This window comes from Phoxinus phoxinus (genome assembly GCF_949152265.1).
Source record: "Phoxinus phoxinus genome assembly, chromosome: 6".
NCBI lineage: Eukaryota > Metazoa > Chordata > Actinopteri > Cypriniformes > Leuciscidae > Phoxinus > Phoxinus phoxinus.
The window spans coordinates 43,724,321-43,740,238 of record NC_136881.1 but is presented as its reverse complement, the minus strand read 5'-3'; the positions used below and the strand labels follow the sequence as shown (position 1 = coordinate 43,740,238).

Below are 15,918 nucleotides of genomic sequence, written 5' to 3'. Positions count from 1 at the left end.
GTGAATTCTGGACTAACTGTACTTGTAGTTTGAGGCCTGTAATCGACACCAGGTGTTGGAAAGACAGGCTGTATGTTTGTGTAATAACCTGTTTTCTTGTCATCTATCTGTGTTTTGGTGTAATTTCTCTGTGTTTCAGGAGGCTCACTGTCATCTGAATCACTGGATGATGGAGTGACCGCGGTGACATTTGGTCTGACTGTGTTTGTAGATGGAGGTCTGTAATTGAAGACAGGTGTTGGTAAGAAAGGCTGTATATATGTATTATAATCCATCTTCTCCAGAAACATATCTAAACACATCCTCCTGATGATCATGAGAAGGCCTCTGGAGATCCGGTAAGTGGTGTCTGGATCGTAGTTTGAGCGGTCGTGGTGTTGAGTCACATAAACTCTATGAAACCACTCCTCATCGTAGAGACTGACAATGATGCGGTCTGTGTTGCTGTTGTGCTGGTCAGTAGAGTTGTCTTCTGAGACGTATCCAGGAAGTTCTTCAGCTCCTGGTGAATTTAGGTTGCCAACCACATAGTAAGGGAAATCTATGTCTGGGAGAAGTTTATCCCCATAATCGTCATATCTGTTCTCAAAATAGTGAAAACCGAAATCACCATCGGCTGGGTCACATTCAGAGATCATGACATTGTCATTGCCAAAAGAAACACAGTCTTTGGCAAACCAGTAGAGGAGATTGAGTCCGTGTCTGGGCCAGGGTTTGCCGAACCCAGAGTCTCTCAGGTGGGCTAATTCATTTAATGTGTCCATCATGGTCCTGTAGCTTAGGAAGAGAGAGGAATATATAGACATCTATTAAAATACAAGATAAGAGTTACATAGAAATAGGCTTTCTTTAAATATCTATATATAGTGCATATGCTTTGTATATTCTGTAAAGCTGTATTTGAATTATATATTTTTTTTGCGATTGCAAACTTTTTGACCAATATTTGAACAGTGAATTGAGGACAGCAATTGGAATATATTTCAATTGAATACTTATTAAAAATAATTTGCCTTTTTTTACATTATAAAAAGAACACAGAAGTGAAGCTTTTAGACATATATCTTATAGTCTCCATTTACTAGATTATTTATATTTCACTGCATTGCTAAGTATTTTGTTAGATCGGATGGATTTCCATGTCAGAAACATCAGATCTGATTCGTCTGGTGTCCGAAACCAGTAAAACCTGTTAACAGCAAGTCTTGTCTGGCACCCACAACTCTTCTTCTATCAGCCTGAGAGTTGTTTATTTTCTTTTTTTTTCCGGCTTGGTCTGAAGATGTGATTTGATATTTGTGAACAGTCTAAAAGGAGTTTGATCGACTTGAGCCAAGGAATCAGAGGAACCTTTTTTGTTTTTTAGCCCTTACAGTTCTAAAGTTATCTTCATAAACATGATTTAAACTTTGGTGGTGCTAGAGAGATTGAGTTAGAGACTCCAAAACTGCTGTGGTTAATGTTTAGACTGTCCTCTATCTGTGTGCCAAATTTCACAACAATTTTACCAGCTGCCTAAGACTTCAACATCGTCCTGTGACATTAAAAACCTTGAAATGGAGACACTTTATCTCTTGCTCTAGAAGACAAACATCCCTTGAAACCACACAATCATAAGATTAAACAACAATTGAAAGGAAAATAAGTTATATAAAGTAAAAAAATTACAAACGGATAATATGTATATTATGAATAACATGTATAGTATAAATCAAATTACAACTATATAAATGATTATAAAATGAAACAATATATTAAAGAAAACAAAACAGATGGTTGCTCTCTTGAAGTAAAACGCTATTGAGAATCCTTAGATCCTTCAATTAACTATTTGCTTTATCCTCTATGGATCTGTTGTTGGTCATTGAATGTTTTGGATTTGATTTGTAAAGTTTACAATCCTGCCAGTTTCACTGCATAAGGACAGTTTGCAAAATAAACCCTGACAGGGATATTCTGCCTCATGTCAGGCCGTTGACTTTACATTAAAGTCTACATACTGAGACAGTAGCTATACGTTTACATGGACACCTTTTGTTCAATCGGATTCGGAATTAAATCAATACGATTAAAGAATCCGAACACTGTGTTTACATGAACGATAAATAAAGTAATCGGGTTGATATGCGCGTTTATGTCACAAGTCTCTAATCGGAATAGATTTTTTGACATGCGCACACCACGCATAACCTCTATTGGTTCTTTATTTGTTTTAAACAGCAAACGTAATATTAATCCGTATGTGGTCATGAATTGGAGACAATGAGCATATGAACCGTTTTACGGTGCTGCTTATATTTATCACACAGTAAAAATGGCCCTCCCCGCGGCCAAAGCCAGTCGTCTGTGGATGAGAATCTGAAACAAGGACTGGTGGGACGCTGTCCTGCTTCACTTCACAGACGCTGAGTGAAATGAGAATTTAGAATGACGGGACACTCATTTATATGACACTTTATTCAACAGGAAGAACAGCTCGTTGTGCGCGTCATAGCCTACGTCATTACGCTATTTAACGTCATTGCACATGTGCAGTCCTTTCAGTTTCGGTTTTCAATCCGATCAAGTGTTTACATGTTCTTTCGATCAGATTACAAAAGGAATAAAACACCCCTTTCAATCCGATCGAAATTTCATTCGGATCGAGCTCAATCGGGCCGTCAATCCGATTATAAGTGTCCATGTAAACGCAGCTAGTGAGTGACTTTATCCTGCTTATTACACACAGACTTGCCAAATAATACTGAAATATTGAGTTTAAATTATTTTAGCCTATGTACATTCCTAAAGCTTCTAAGAAAAATTCCATTACAATGTAGAAAACAATCAGTCTAACAAGACAGGCAGTAATCATTCATATATTATTATTATTATAATTATTATGGTCATTAATCTGTTTGTCTGCCTCATTTAGCCCTTCGTCTCTTACTAGCTGTGTGTTCAAGTGATCTTTTTCTTTTTGTTCCTTAATCTTGTTTAAAATATCACCAATTGGAAAGAGAAGAGGTATAGCAACTTTACCACGTCAGCATATTGTTAGGAAATCTTAAACCGCTCCATCGAGTTCGGTAATCAACTCTCTGGTCTGTTACCAAGCAATTAATCAGCTGTGAAGTAAACGCTAGAGATTAAAATGGAAAAACATAATAGTTGTACTTTTAATAAGTGCTGCAGAAAGATGAGTTTTGATAAGCTTTGTAGAAAGAGCAAAGCCTATCACTATATTTCATGGGATTAATTGTAATTATTCATTAGTGTTTTCTCATCAAAGTGTCTCACCATCAAGTCTTTCCACCATCAAACGTCTCTGTTCTTTATCTTGTATCATCAATACATGTAATGCAATTCTCAGACAGGGCTATTATGTGATTTTTACATTAGGCTTTCAAATCATTTTGAAGTTAGGACACCATTGAGGTTGTCCTAAAGTTAAGACAGTTTTTAGTTTTTTTTTGTCAAGTTAGGATGCTTCTGCAATACCCTGGTCCTATCCGTATTTTAGGTAAGCTAATGCACTTTAGAAATGTCTTTCTGTAATAGTTTTTGTCCTAAATGAGGTCCTAACCGAAATTGCAATGGTTACCAAACAAATAAGATAGGATTCCAAATTTAAGGTCTTTCTGTAACATGGTCCCCTGTTTGTTTGTTTTTTGGTCATAATTTAAGATTCTCTGGTTGTCACTCAAACATTCCACAAGCAACACATTGTTTTAAATACTGTGAGCATTCGGCAGAAATGAAGATTGAATCAGTTATACAGAGTATTTTGTGTACTGTATATGTATAAATTCAAGCAAAAAAAAAAAACAATCACTTTTTTTTTAAATATATTTTTTTCTTTCTCAATTGGAATAGAGAGAAAATGAAATCCTACCTCTTTGGTGCCCGTCATATATTAAACCTTCAGTTTGTTTCTTGCTAAGCTGGAAGACTCGCTCACTATCTGAGAAACAGTAAACAGGACGGCGATGTGGGCGTGTCGTTTCTATGGAGAAGAAGTTAACTTCACACTTTGACTTCTGCATGTGTTTCCACACAGAGACTGGATCGTCCTCAGCACTGAACATTGCAGATGTTTCTCTTATTGAACCCGGCTGAATGACCTCATTATTTGTAGACATGACCTGAGCTCAGTGTGTCTAAGAAGGAAAACATTTCAAATGTGCGGGTGAGGATCCAGAAACAGTTTGAAACCCCTGGATTACTGGGACACAATCTGTTCATAAATACCCCAAGACATTTGCTCACCTGTGTGTAATTTAACTGGATCATGTGATGTAATGGTGGCATTTTCCAAAAGTGGGTGTGGTTTAACTGAAATTCAGATGAAAAGCACTTTATGAAAATTCAGAAGTGAAAGGAGCTTCTGCTCTAGGTGACAGTTCAGACGAGGTGCTAGAAACATCTACAAATATCATCATTATTCAAGGTGAGTTCACAAATAAATAAAAAACATTCATTTTCTTTAGGTTTTCTTAGTGAGAACCAAGAATTAGCAGATTTCTTTTGACATTCTCCACTAGTAACAGTTGTTTAATCGAATTATCAATGCGTTTCTCAATTGAACTAAAATGTACGTACATGATATATTACAATTTCCAGTATACGTTGAGTTGATTTGTAATATTTGTTTTTATTCCTGCATTTAGAGTGTCCATCAACAAACACACTTATCAGTCCTGTGAAATTGTTGAATCTGTACATTGCTTCAAACTCTTCTGAGAGAGCTGGGCTTGAGTAACAATGACCTGACTGCTCACAGTTAGGAAGAATGGAGCGGGACGGGCTGATATGTCAGAGGAATCATCGGGTAAGGAATACGTTTAGTCGTGCAATGTTTCCTTCTACATCATCTCAGACACAAACACACACTTACACACATTCAACACCACATTCACTGAACCCCTCTGTGCTGGATTTTGGTTTATGGTTTGTCAGTATCTTTGTTAAATAACAAACAAACACTGAAAGACACTTCAGTCTCCCTGATTTATAGACATGTGTTTTACGTCTGAGGTGTGATGTTTTTTTTGTGTGTGCTTTTTACATGACTTATTTTTAACCTGTGTATTTACTCATATTTATCTGAGAATGTAAAAAATGCTAAACGAGTGTTAGTGTGAGTACCTATATGGGCAACAAAGGTTGTGCTGAATGGACTTTGGACACTTTACAAGTTAAGATTGATGTCATTAAAGAGATAACCTAACATCCTGAGCAAGTTAACAAAAGATAACAAGTTTTATTTTAAATAATCAGTGGGATATAAACACAAGACTGAGAATGGACAGGAGGGGAAACGGCCAAAGTAGCAAACAAAATAAATTCTTACCAAGGGTTTTTAGAAATATCTAGTGCATGTTCACAAAGGAAAATGAATGAAAAACAGAGTAGATGGACATCAAAACACTCAGCGTGCATGGCCGCTTTTTCACACGAGTCAGCAGTAGATGCATTTTCTCCATGCTACATCTCAAAAGTAGCCTTTTGTTTCAATTGTTTCGATTTTAATCCTTCTAATTAATTTTGTCTAGCTGAAAACAATCAGTGCTGGTCCCAATTCCTGTGAGACGAGTGTCTGCACTGGTTGTGTGTGTGTCTGTTATTCTTAAAACAGACTGAACTGAGCTCTGAATGCTGTATCTGTCATCTATTCATTATTACACACATTGCATCCTTTATTTCATTGAAACAATGTTTCATCATTATATCATATATGTGTTCTTCATTATTACATCTGTCCACAGCAACATTGCACATCTGACTACACTTTTTCTCCACACTCAAGCTTGTTGGCCAAATAAAATGTAACTCTAAAATCTTAGTTTTACTGCTGGACAGCATTCCCTTTTCACTCATTGTCGATCACTCATTACCTGAATGCATTGTGGCAGACATTTTATAATCCAAATAACATTTGTGCACACAGATCCACATGTTAAGATTTTTTTTCTTGCCTTGCAGAAGTGAATCATTGAAGGACAATGGCGCCTGTTAAGGAGCTGCTCGTGAACTCACTGAAGGAACTAGTCAAAGATGATCTGAAGCTGTTTCAGTGGTACCTGAAGAATCACGAGTGTGTTTCAACTTCTGAAATGGAGAACACTGATGTCTTAAACACAGTGGACAAAATGGTGGCACGTTTTAGACAAGAAGAAGCTGTGAAGATCACAGTGAACATCCTTAGGAAGATGAACCAAAACCTTCTGGCTGAACAGTTAGAGAACAAACACAATGAAGGTAACTAAAATCTTTACAAGTGTATGGTGTAAATGTAGAGAATAAAGTAATAAATGGGTTTCAGCTTAAACTCTTGCTTTTCCAGTGTGTTTGTGTAATTTATGTTACTGCATTTTAATTTTGTTTCATCTCTCTCTTTCACAGTTCAGACTGAGGGCAATATGAATGCTTCTGCCACTGTTGGAGCTGCTTCAAAAAAGATCTTGGGTAAATAATGACCACTGTCTGTACATTAATTATTTATTTACCCCATATTGAGGTTGATTAATTTTTTAGTCAAATTGTCTTTATTTTTCGTAGGTAAGAGAAAATACGCTTACAACAATTACAGAGGTTCACACACACATAAATATTTGGCCTGTTTGTTAAATAGAAGTAATACAGTCTATATTTTTGTCTTGTAGGATGGTTTGTGAAATATCAGAGAGATGATCAAAAATACAAATATTAGTTAAAAAAGGAGTACAAAGTTTGCTGTGCTTGTTGGTAGGGATGCAAAATTTGGATGAAAATTTGTAGCCAATCAGCAGTAGGGGGCGTGTCCATTCATGATGGGGTAGGAGGAGTGAGCAAGAGGGAGATTTGAAGAAAAACTGTGAAAAGAGAGATGGCTGAGATGTATTACAAAATAGTAAATGTCAGAGGAATATTACTGGGAAAAATTTTTGATCATCCAAGCGCTTTAGGTATCTTTCCAGCGCTGGAGAAAACTAAGCGGGAAGGCCTGAATACAGATGCTAACCTTGGTTTTGCTATGTTTCACAGAACCAAGATATGCTGGCTGTTGTTGTAAATGTTAGCTGTAGTAACATCACAGTTTTAAGTGTCATTGTTTGTCTGGAGCTGGTGTGCTGCTGGTAAGTTTACCGTTCTTTTAACATGGTGGCTGCTGGCTCTTCTTCTTTCTCACTGGTTTGTGTGTCACACGTTTACCAATCATAAGTTGCAAAAGTAGTAATAATTAAATTCCTTTATTTAAGTAGGAGTTAAAAATACTCCACAAAATGGTGAACAGGAACAAAATTCCTTGTGCGAAAAGAACGGAAACAGAAATGTTCTTCAGTTCTTGAGCTAGGTAAATTACTGTTGTATGTCAAAGAGATTTATACTATGTGGTCATTAGCCAAAGCAAATGCATGACATTAAGCGTTGTCTGTTTATTACGCATAATCAGTGTAAGATTGAGCATGTAAATGCATTTAGTGTTGCAGTACATTCACTAAATATGCAAGTATGATTAATTGTGGTAAATAGGATGCAGTAATACAGCAGTACTGAAATGCACATGTACCACACATACTTATTATAAGTGTGTTTGTATGTTAATTTATTTTAGAAGGATATCATAGGTCAGGTAACAATTAATAATATAGTATAAAAATAAATTGTTAATAAAATACCAAATTTATAAACAAACTGATTTCAATCCAAACAGTTCATAGTTCTAAACTCAGTATATATCCATTTTTAGCTCTTTGCTTTATTTTGTTTTTTCTTTCTCAAAGGTTCAACTGCAGAGGACAGTAAAGCTGATCTTCATTATTACAGAAAGATCAGCCACAGACTGAAGAACAAATTACAAGAGGAATACAAGCGGATATTGGTTGGTAATTCTAAGACCGGTCATCGGCAGTACCTGAATGATATTTACACTGATCTATATGTGGTGGAGAATGAAACTGGAGGAATAATGATAGACCATGAGGTGAGACGGATTGAACTAAATGTCAGCCGATTTACTGCGAAGGACTCAGCGATCCAGTGCAATGACATATTCAAAGAACATATGGGTCAACAAAACAAAAAAGTGCTGACGATGGGAATCGCAGGGGTGGGAAAAACTGTCTCTGTCAATAAATTCATTCTTGGCTGGGCTGAAGGAAATGAAAATCACAATATTCTCTTCGTATTTCCTCTCCCATTCCGTAAATTGAATATGATTACAAAGAACTGCAGTCTCATGGATCTGCTTCAAGAATGCTTCTTTAGTGGTCCCGAAGAACTGCCCTCTCTTCCTGATGGTGACTGTAAGGTCCTGTTCATCTTTGATGGGCTGGATGAATGTAATTTCCCTTTGAGATTTAATGAGAGTGATGCATTTACAGATGTGCATGTAAAAACAACAGTGAGTAAAATTGTTACAAACCTGATCAAAACACATCTGTTTCCCTCTGCTCTCATCTGGATCACATCCAGACCAGCAGCAGCCGGTCTGATACCCCGAGACTACATTGATCAGGTGACAGAGGTGCGAGGATTCAATGATGAGCAAAAAGAGCAATACTTCATCAAAAACAGTCCTCGGATTGCAGGAAACATCATCTGTCACATCAGGAAATCCAGGAGCCTGTACATTATGTGCCACATCCCTGTCTTCTGCTGGATCTGTCTCACTGTTCTTCAGCCTCTACTGACTCAAGAGGGCAATGACAAAATACCAACAACTCTCACTGCGATGTACACAAACTTCTTACTTTCTCAAAAGCAAAAGATGAAAACATACTGTGATGATCCTAAACTTAATTCCAAAGCCAAGTCTTTTGATCAGGTTATTCTGAAACTTGGGAAACTGGCCTTTAAACAGCTACAGAAAGGTAATCTTATTTTCTACAAAGAAGATCTCGAGGAGTGCGGGCTAGATGTCAGTGAAGGGTCAGTGTACTCTGGGTTATGCACTCAGATCTTTCAGAAAGAAAAGGCTTTTTCAATGAGAAGTGTTTACAGCTTTGTACATCTCAGTGTTCAGGAGTTCCTTGCTGCTCTCTACGTGTTTTTCAGATACAAATGTTTTGGAAGAACATTTGTATTTCTTCAATCTTGGACAGAAAAACTAAAATGGGGTATCTTCAAAAAGTCATTATTTGACTTTCATAAGGCTGCGATCAACAAGGCTTTGCAGAGCAAGAATGGACACCTGGACCTTTTCCTCCGGTTCCTGCTGGGTCTCTCACTGGAGTCCATTCAGAGTGACCTGAAGGAACTGCTGCCCAGACTGAAACTGAAAACCAAGAATGTCAAAGATGTTGCTGATTATATAAAAAAGAAAATAGAGAAGGAAAAAAAGGTAGAGAGAACTATCAACCTATTTTACTGTCTGAGTGAATTGAAAGATGACTTTGCGGAGGACATCCAGATTCATCTGAGCTCAGGAAATCTTTCAGCAAATCTCACCTCTTCTCAATGGGCAGCTCTGGTGTTTCTGCTCCTGATTTCAGAAGAGACTCAAGAGTTGTTTGAACTGCATAAATACAGAAGATCTGATGAAGCATCAATGAGACTGCTACCAGTGATCAAAAACACTAGACGAGCACTGTAAGAGTCATCTTTAAATTTATTTACATACATGGTTAGTTGTTATATTTGGTCTAAATTTACAGGGTGACATGGGCTAAACTGTAGACCAAGGATGCCAAATACTCTTCCCAGAGATCTACCTCACTTTTTCTGTTTGTATCTACCTTGCTGCATAGTTCAGTTACAACAATTTCTAGAAACATTAGTATATCATAAAACTGTTAATAGTTACTGACAGTTGTTTTGAAAGATATTAATTAGCTGGTTCAGAGGTGGTTGAACTTGAACTTACCATTTTTTACAGAATGGTAGATCTCCTGGAACAGGACTGGGCCTACAGTAATTCATAAATGTAAATTATTTGTCTGTGATATTAAATTGTTTTGGATCTCTATTATCTGGCAAGTTCTCACTTTTTTAAATAATTTAATTATTTTTAATTGTATCATAAATATCACCACATTGCTTGGTATATAAAATATTGAATAAACTTCCCTTCTTGATTTTGTCACATAAAGAGTGATGTTTAATTAAGTGATAAGTATACTTTCCAATTTTATTAAAGTATAAATTATACATTTGTGTAAATTTGAAATATTATGGTATCTGGCCAACACTGATAACAATTTTGTTTTCCAGTTTACAGTCCTGTAATCTCACTGCTCAGTGTTGTGAGGGTTTGTCATCAGCTCTACAATCCTCAAACTGTGTCCTTAGAGAGCTTGATCTGAGTAACAATGACCTGAAAGATTCAGGAGTGAAGCTGTTCTCTGATGGACTGAAGAGCCCGAACTGTCAGCTGCACATACTAAGGTTTGATATTGATTGGAGTGTAAATTAATTTATTATGTGAGATGGGACAGTGTGGATACATGGGATTGTTGGCTCAGTGAAAAGTCAGTATATAACTGTATTTTATAACAGAACAACCCCATTGATTAATTACAATCATAATTTCTTTTTTTTCTGTGTGGGTTTGTATTATGTGTATATCAGGAGTCATAGAAATTTAGGAAGAAAATGGAAACGCAAAACTCAAATGAGGAGATATTATTGTCTGTTTACTTCAAATTTGCCAATGATTCAGGATACACTACTTTGTTTTATTTTTTATATTAGATTACCATGTTGTAATCTTACTACTCGGTGCTGTGAGAGTGTGTCATCAGCTCTCCAATCCTCAAACTGTGTCCTAAGAGAGCTGGATCTGAGTAACAATGACCTGCGGGATTCAGGAGTGAAGCTGCTGTCTGGTGGACTGAAGAGCTGTCAGCTGCACATACTGAGGTATTTAAAGCAACACTAAGGAAGATTTTTTTACCTTCAAATAATGTTTCCAAAATCGTTTCAGTGGTTCATCAAGTCGTAACAGGGTGAAAGGCACTTATGCCTCCGCTTTGCGGTCCTTTATCTGCTATAACAATGCTATGTAAGATTGCCAGATCGGGTCGCGTTTCTGTGGTTCTAATGAGACAATTCCGCTTCCAACCTGTAGGGAGACCGCAAAAGAAAAGTTCCATAGTGTTACTTTAACTGGTCTGTATATTTTGGGAAAAACTGGTGTAGTTGGTGTGTGCTTAACACTGCTCTCTACTGCCCCCGTTTTTAGAAAATTACTCAAATAATTCTGTACATTTGCAGCAATGACTATATTAGATTTAGTGATTTTCTTCAAAATAAAAGGCATCCTGTTTTTTATATTTATTTGCAGTGTAATATAATATTTAAGCATTTGGTTAAATAATAGTCTTTTTTTCCTCCCCATATACATAACTTATTATAGCTAAAGCTGTTTAAGTGAAATTGTAATTTGCTGGCAATGTTTGCTGATAATATACAATGTTTGCTATAATCACCTTTCATCTCCATGTCTATGGCTTTTTAGTGCAAATAATATCTGATTATAAATGTCCACAATAAATCCCTCAACATCCATGTTTGTAACACAATCTGTAACACAAGGCATAGACATAAACAGTTCACTGTTTGGGAAGCACTTTTTAGATTACCTGACTCTCTCTCTCTCTCTCTGTGTGTCTGTGTTTCTATAGGTTGTCTGGCTGTATGGTGACAGAGGAAGGCTGTGGTTATGTGTCTTCAGCTCTGAATTCAAACCCCTCATACTTGCAAGAGCTGGATCTGAGCTACAATCACATAGGAGATGCAGGAGTCAAGCTACTGTCTGACAGACTGAAGGATCCAAAGTGCTCACTGCAGATACTCAAGTATGCCAAAGATAATACTGACATACTGAACGTGTGTGTGTGTGTGCATGTATATATCTACATTAACGTGTGTTTATAGTGTGGATCATGGTGGAGAGATCAGGATGACAGCAGGACTACGAAAGTGTATGTCTGCATACACACACACACACACACACACTCTGAGTGATTGTTGTGCTGTTGTTATAGATGTTTCTCTTTTCTTGTGTTCAGATGCCTGTGATCTCACACTGGATCCAAACACGGCACACTCTCTTCTTATTCTGTCTGATGAGAACAGGAAAGTCACATATGTTTATGGTCATCAGCCGTATCCTGATCATCCAGAGAGATTTAAGAAATGCGAACAGGTGCTGTGTGGGGAGAGGTTGACTGGACGCTGTTACTGGGAGGCTGAATGGAGCGGATATAATGCCGATATATCAGTGTCATGTAAAGGAGTCAACTGGAAAGGTGGAAGTGTCTTTGGGTTTGGATCCAATGACAATTCCTGGAGTCTGATCTGCTCTGATTACAAATTCTCTGCCTGGCACATTAAAAAGCGAACTGCCATACCAGCCCCTCCACCCTTTTCCAATAGAGTAGGTGTCTATCTGGATGTGTCGGCTGGCACTCTGTCCTTCTACAGTGTCTCTGAAACACACACACTCACACACTTACACACATTCTACACCACATTCACTGAACCCCTTTACGCTGGATTTAGGGTTTATTTGAACTCTTCAGTGTCTCTGTGTCAGATTAAAACTTAGAGAAGCACACCCAACATACATATCCCTATATTAAACAACATCCCTATATTAAACAGTTAAAACAATGCTAACATAGATACTTGGAGATGAACATTGAATGAATGAGGACAGAGTTATATGAGAACAGACAGAACTCATGATTAAATGCTTGTTCACTCCAAAAAGGATTACAATAATAAATACAATAAAACTACAATAATAACTAGCTTGTACATCAATCAACGAACAATAATGTTGTTTATTTTTTATATGTTGTCTAGTCTTTCTTAGATTTTGCAAAACTTACCGAGCTTGGTCAGGTCACATAGAGATTTTTATTTCACCCATAAACTAATTGATTAATTTACATTAATGGTGAAGAACTGTTTTTAAAAAACGTGATAAAAGGATTTAGTTTAGATCAGTCGAATTTAAGATGTTTTGAATACTGTGTCAATGCTGCAATAAACTTTTCGTCTGTGAGATTGACTTCTGTATTTTTCTTACACTAATGAGCCGCTCACTGAGGGATGCCTGAAGAGAAAAACAAGGTAAACTTAATTTTATCTTATATTTTTTTAGGGAACCTAATTTAAATAAATCTAGAAAAGAAGGTTGAAGCACAGGGAGAATTTCAGTTAATTTACTATTAGTTATAAAGCGAAAGCCTAATGTATTACAGTTCTGTTAAGATTTTAAAGGAACTGTGTCAGACATACTGTAACAATGTTTTAAAACTGATAAATATTGGTTTAAGCCCAAAGTACTGGTTCAAGGTAGACTGCAAGTATGACACAAAAACCTGTCGTATAGTGGCAATGTTAAATCATCACCTCAGTGACACTGTTATGTATTTGAGAAACTCCTGAGTGGAGCTGATTATTTAGATGTGAAATTGAAAAAAAAGGGCATGTCCAAATAAGAGGAGTCATTTATGTTTTTAAAAATATGACTGAAAAGTTTGTACTATCCTATTGGCAGAGGAACATGAGCAAAAGCCTGTTAACTGGCCAAAAGTTTCATGGTTGCAAGAAATGGTTTAATAATGAATTCAGTTTGTCTTCATGTTTTTATTTTTTTTTGCAAAAAGGTTACTATCATTGCTGTTATTAATACTGGTGTTAAAAAAAATTAAATGAAAAAGTATTTAATGAAAATACAGGAACATCTACAAATTTCATAATTAACCAAGGTAAGTTATTTGATACTAGATAGATTGATTCTTGATTCTTTACTAACAAAATAATTACTTAACATTTTCAAAGCAATCAGCTGTTTCTTGCAGCAAAGATTTTTTCTAACACTCTGCTTTTATTAGTTTTATGGATCATGGTGGACAGGTATGGATTACAGCAGGACACAAATATTGCTCTCACACACAGATATGTGGAATAATTTGCTGTGTTATGTTGTAAATGTTCTCTCTTCTTGTGTTCAAATGGCTCAAGTTGGATCATTTGTGCACTGTGCTCCTGAAAAAATAAAGAGTGTGACGAAATCTCAACACAAGTGGTCACAGAAGATGACTTTTTGCTTCTTTTTGCTTTTCTTTCTGATACTTGGCACCTTAAAAAACACCTTGTTTGCTTTGAGAGACTGTGTTAAACCAGGATGTGTTTTTGTTTTTAAATTGAACTGCTTGTTTCCTCGTTAGACTTTGAATCTTTAGGGAAATTATGTTAATGAATAACAGTAAGTATGATAATGGTTATGAGTAATTGCCATCTTAGATCAATGTTTCATTCTCAAAATAAAAATGACATGTATAAATTTAATGTACAGCTGAAATGGTCAAGTCCTGATATTTCACCTCCAGTGACTGATGAGCGATCAGTTATTAATTACTGATCTAATTGGTTGCTCTCATTGTAAAATGTATTTAAAATTATAAAACATATTGCATGTGAAGCCCTATGGGAATATGAGACATCGCTCTAGATACATTTCCTTAAAAATATATGTTTAAAATTGTGATATTTGTAAATTAATTTTTCCTGTCTGTCAGAAATAAATAAACCCAAATAAGGATATTAAATATGCATTGTTATGTTATTATTTCCTTATAAAGAGCCATAATGAATTGCTCATTATTTCTGTAGGCTATATACAATAAAAATGCCTAATCTGTGTGCATTAACGGAGGAGTTTAGAGAGTAGTGTTGTTTGGAAAATGGGGGAACCTCTTTTTATTACCTGTAATCCTGAGCTTCCACAAACCTTTTACTTAGAACTAGTGCTGGGCAACGATTAAAAGCATCCAAAATAAAAGTGTGTGTTTACATAATATATGTGTGTGTACTGTGTATAGGCTAATTATTTTGTATATATACTGTAAATACACACATATGCATGCATATATTTAAGCAATATTTGCATGTATGTACTGGATATATATTTATACATCATTTATAAATACATATATATAAATATAAATATTTTTTATATAAATAACCATTTTTTCTTAAATATATATATACATGCATGTGTGTGTATTTATATGTACAAAATAATTATACACAGTACACACACATATATTATGTGAACACAAGCTTTTATTTCGGATGTGATTGATCGTTGCCCAGCACTACTTAGTACCCATCAAAACCATCATATTTATTTTAAAAATAATATTCAAGAAAATGCAACATTCTTTTTGCTTTTCTTTCGTATACTTAGCACCTTAATAAACACCTTGTTTGCTTTGAGAGATGATGCTAAACCAGGATGTGTTTTCAAAAAAAGATTGAACTGCTTTTTCCTCGCTAGACTTTGAATCTTTAGGGAAATTATGTTAATGAATAACAGTAAGTATGATAATGGTTATGAGTAATTGCTGTCTTAGATCAATGTTTCATTCTCAAAATAAAAATGACATGAATAAATTTAATGTACAGCTGAAATGGTCAAGTCCTGATATTTCACCTCCAGTGACTGATGAGCGATCAGTTATTAATTAATGATCTAATTGGTTTCTCTCATTGTAAAATATTAAGAAAATGGCTCTAGATACATTTCCTTAAAAATGTGTTTAACATTCTGATATTTGTAAATTAATTTATTCTGCCAGAAACACAAAATAACATACCAATGCACATTTCATTTCCTTATTGTGGTTTATTTCCTTATAAAGAACCATAATAAATCGCTTATTATTTCTGTATATAGAATAATAATATTTTGTATCAACTTTAGTTTTCAAACAGATGTTTACTTAATCTTGAACCAATATCTGGCTTTATAGAGGACATTTATGTCATAAATATGTTATAAAGACACAGAGGAGGAGTCTGAGAATCTGACAGATATATAAAGTGTGTTTGTGTCAGACTGAACAACACAAACGGTGAGTTACTGTTTTATTCTTCCTTTACCTCACAGAACATTTGTACAATTAAAAAAAAAAAAAAAAAAAAAAAAAATAGACATAT

The 15,918-nt window shown here is 35.6% G+C and overlaps 1 protein-coding gene across 3 annotated transcripts; it reads left to right on the top strand.

Annotated features, from left to right (window-relative positions):
- The first annotated feature begins 138 nt into the window (after window positions 1-138).
- LOC307001052 (NACHT, LRR and PYD domains-containing protein 3-like) lies at window positions 139-12,684 on the top strand. Of its 3 annotated transcripts, XM_079617152.1 has the most exons (11): window positions 139-217; window positions 4,040-4,429; window positions 4,650-4,810; window positions 5,965-6,240; window positions 6,385-6,447; window positions 7,746-9,552; window positions 10,174-10,347; window positions 10,654-10,821; window positions 11,586-11,759; window positions 11,839-11,885; window positions 11,973-12,684. In XM_079617152.1, the coding sequence occupies exons 4-11, from the start codon at window positions 5,985-5,987 to the stop codon at window positions 12,509-12,511; spliced, it is 3,228 nt and encodes a 1,075-aa protein (XP_079473278.1). In that variant the 5' UTR covers window positions 139-217; window positions 4,040-4,429; window positions 4,650-4,810; window positions 5,965-5,984; the 3' UTR covers window positions 12,512-12,684. The 3 variants fall into 3 exon arrangements, with proteins under 3 accessions (XP_079473278.1, XP_079473277.1, XP_079473279.1); XM_079617151.1 differs by lacking the exon at window positions 139-217 and having other exon boundaries at window positions 3,848-4,429; XM_079617153.1 differs by lacking the exons at window positions 139-217; window positions 11,839-11,885 and having other exon boundaries at window positions 3,848-4,429; window positions 11,973-12,110.
- The last annotated feature ends 3,234 nt before the right edge of the window (window positions 12,685-15,918 follow it).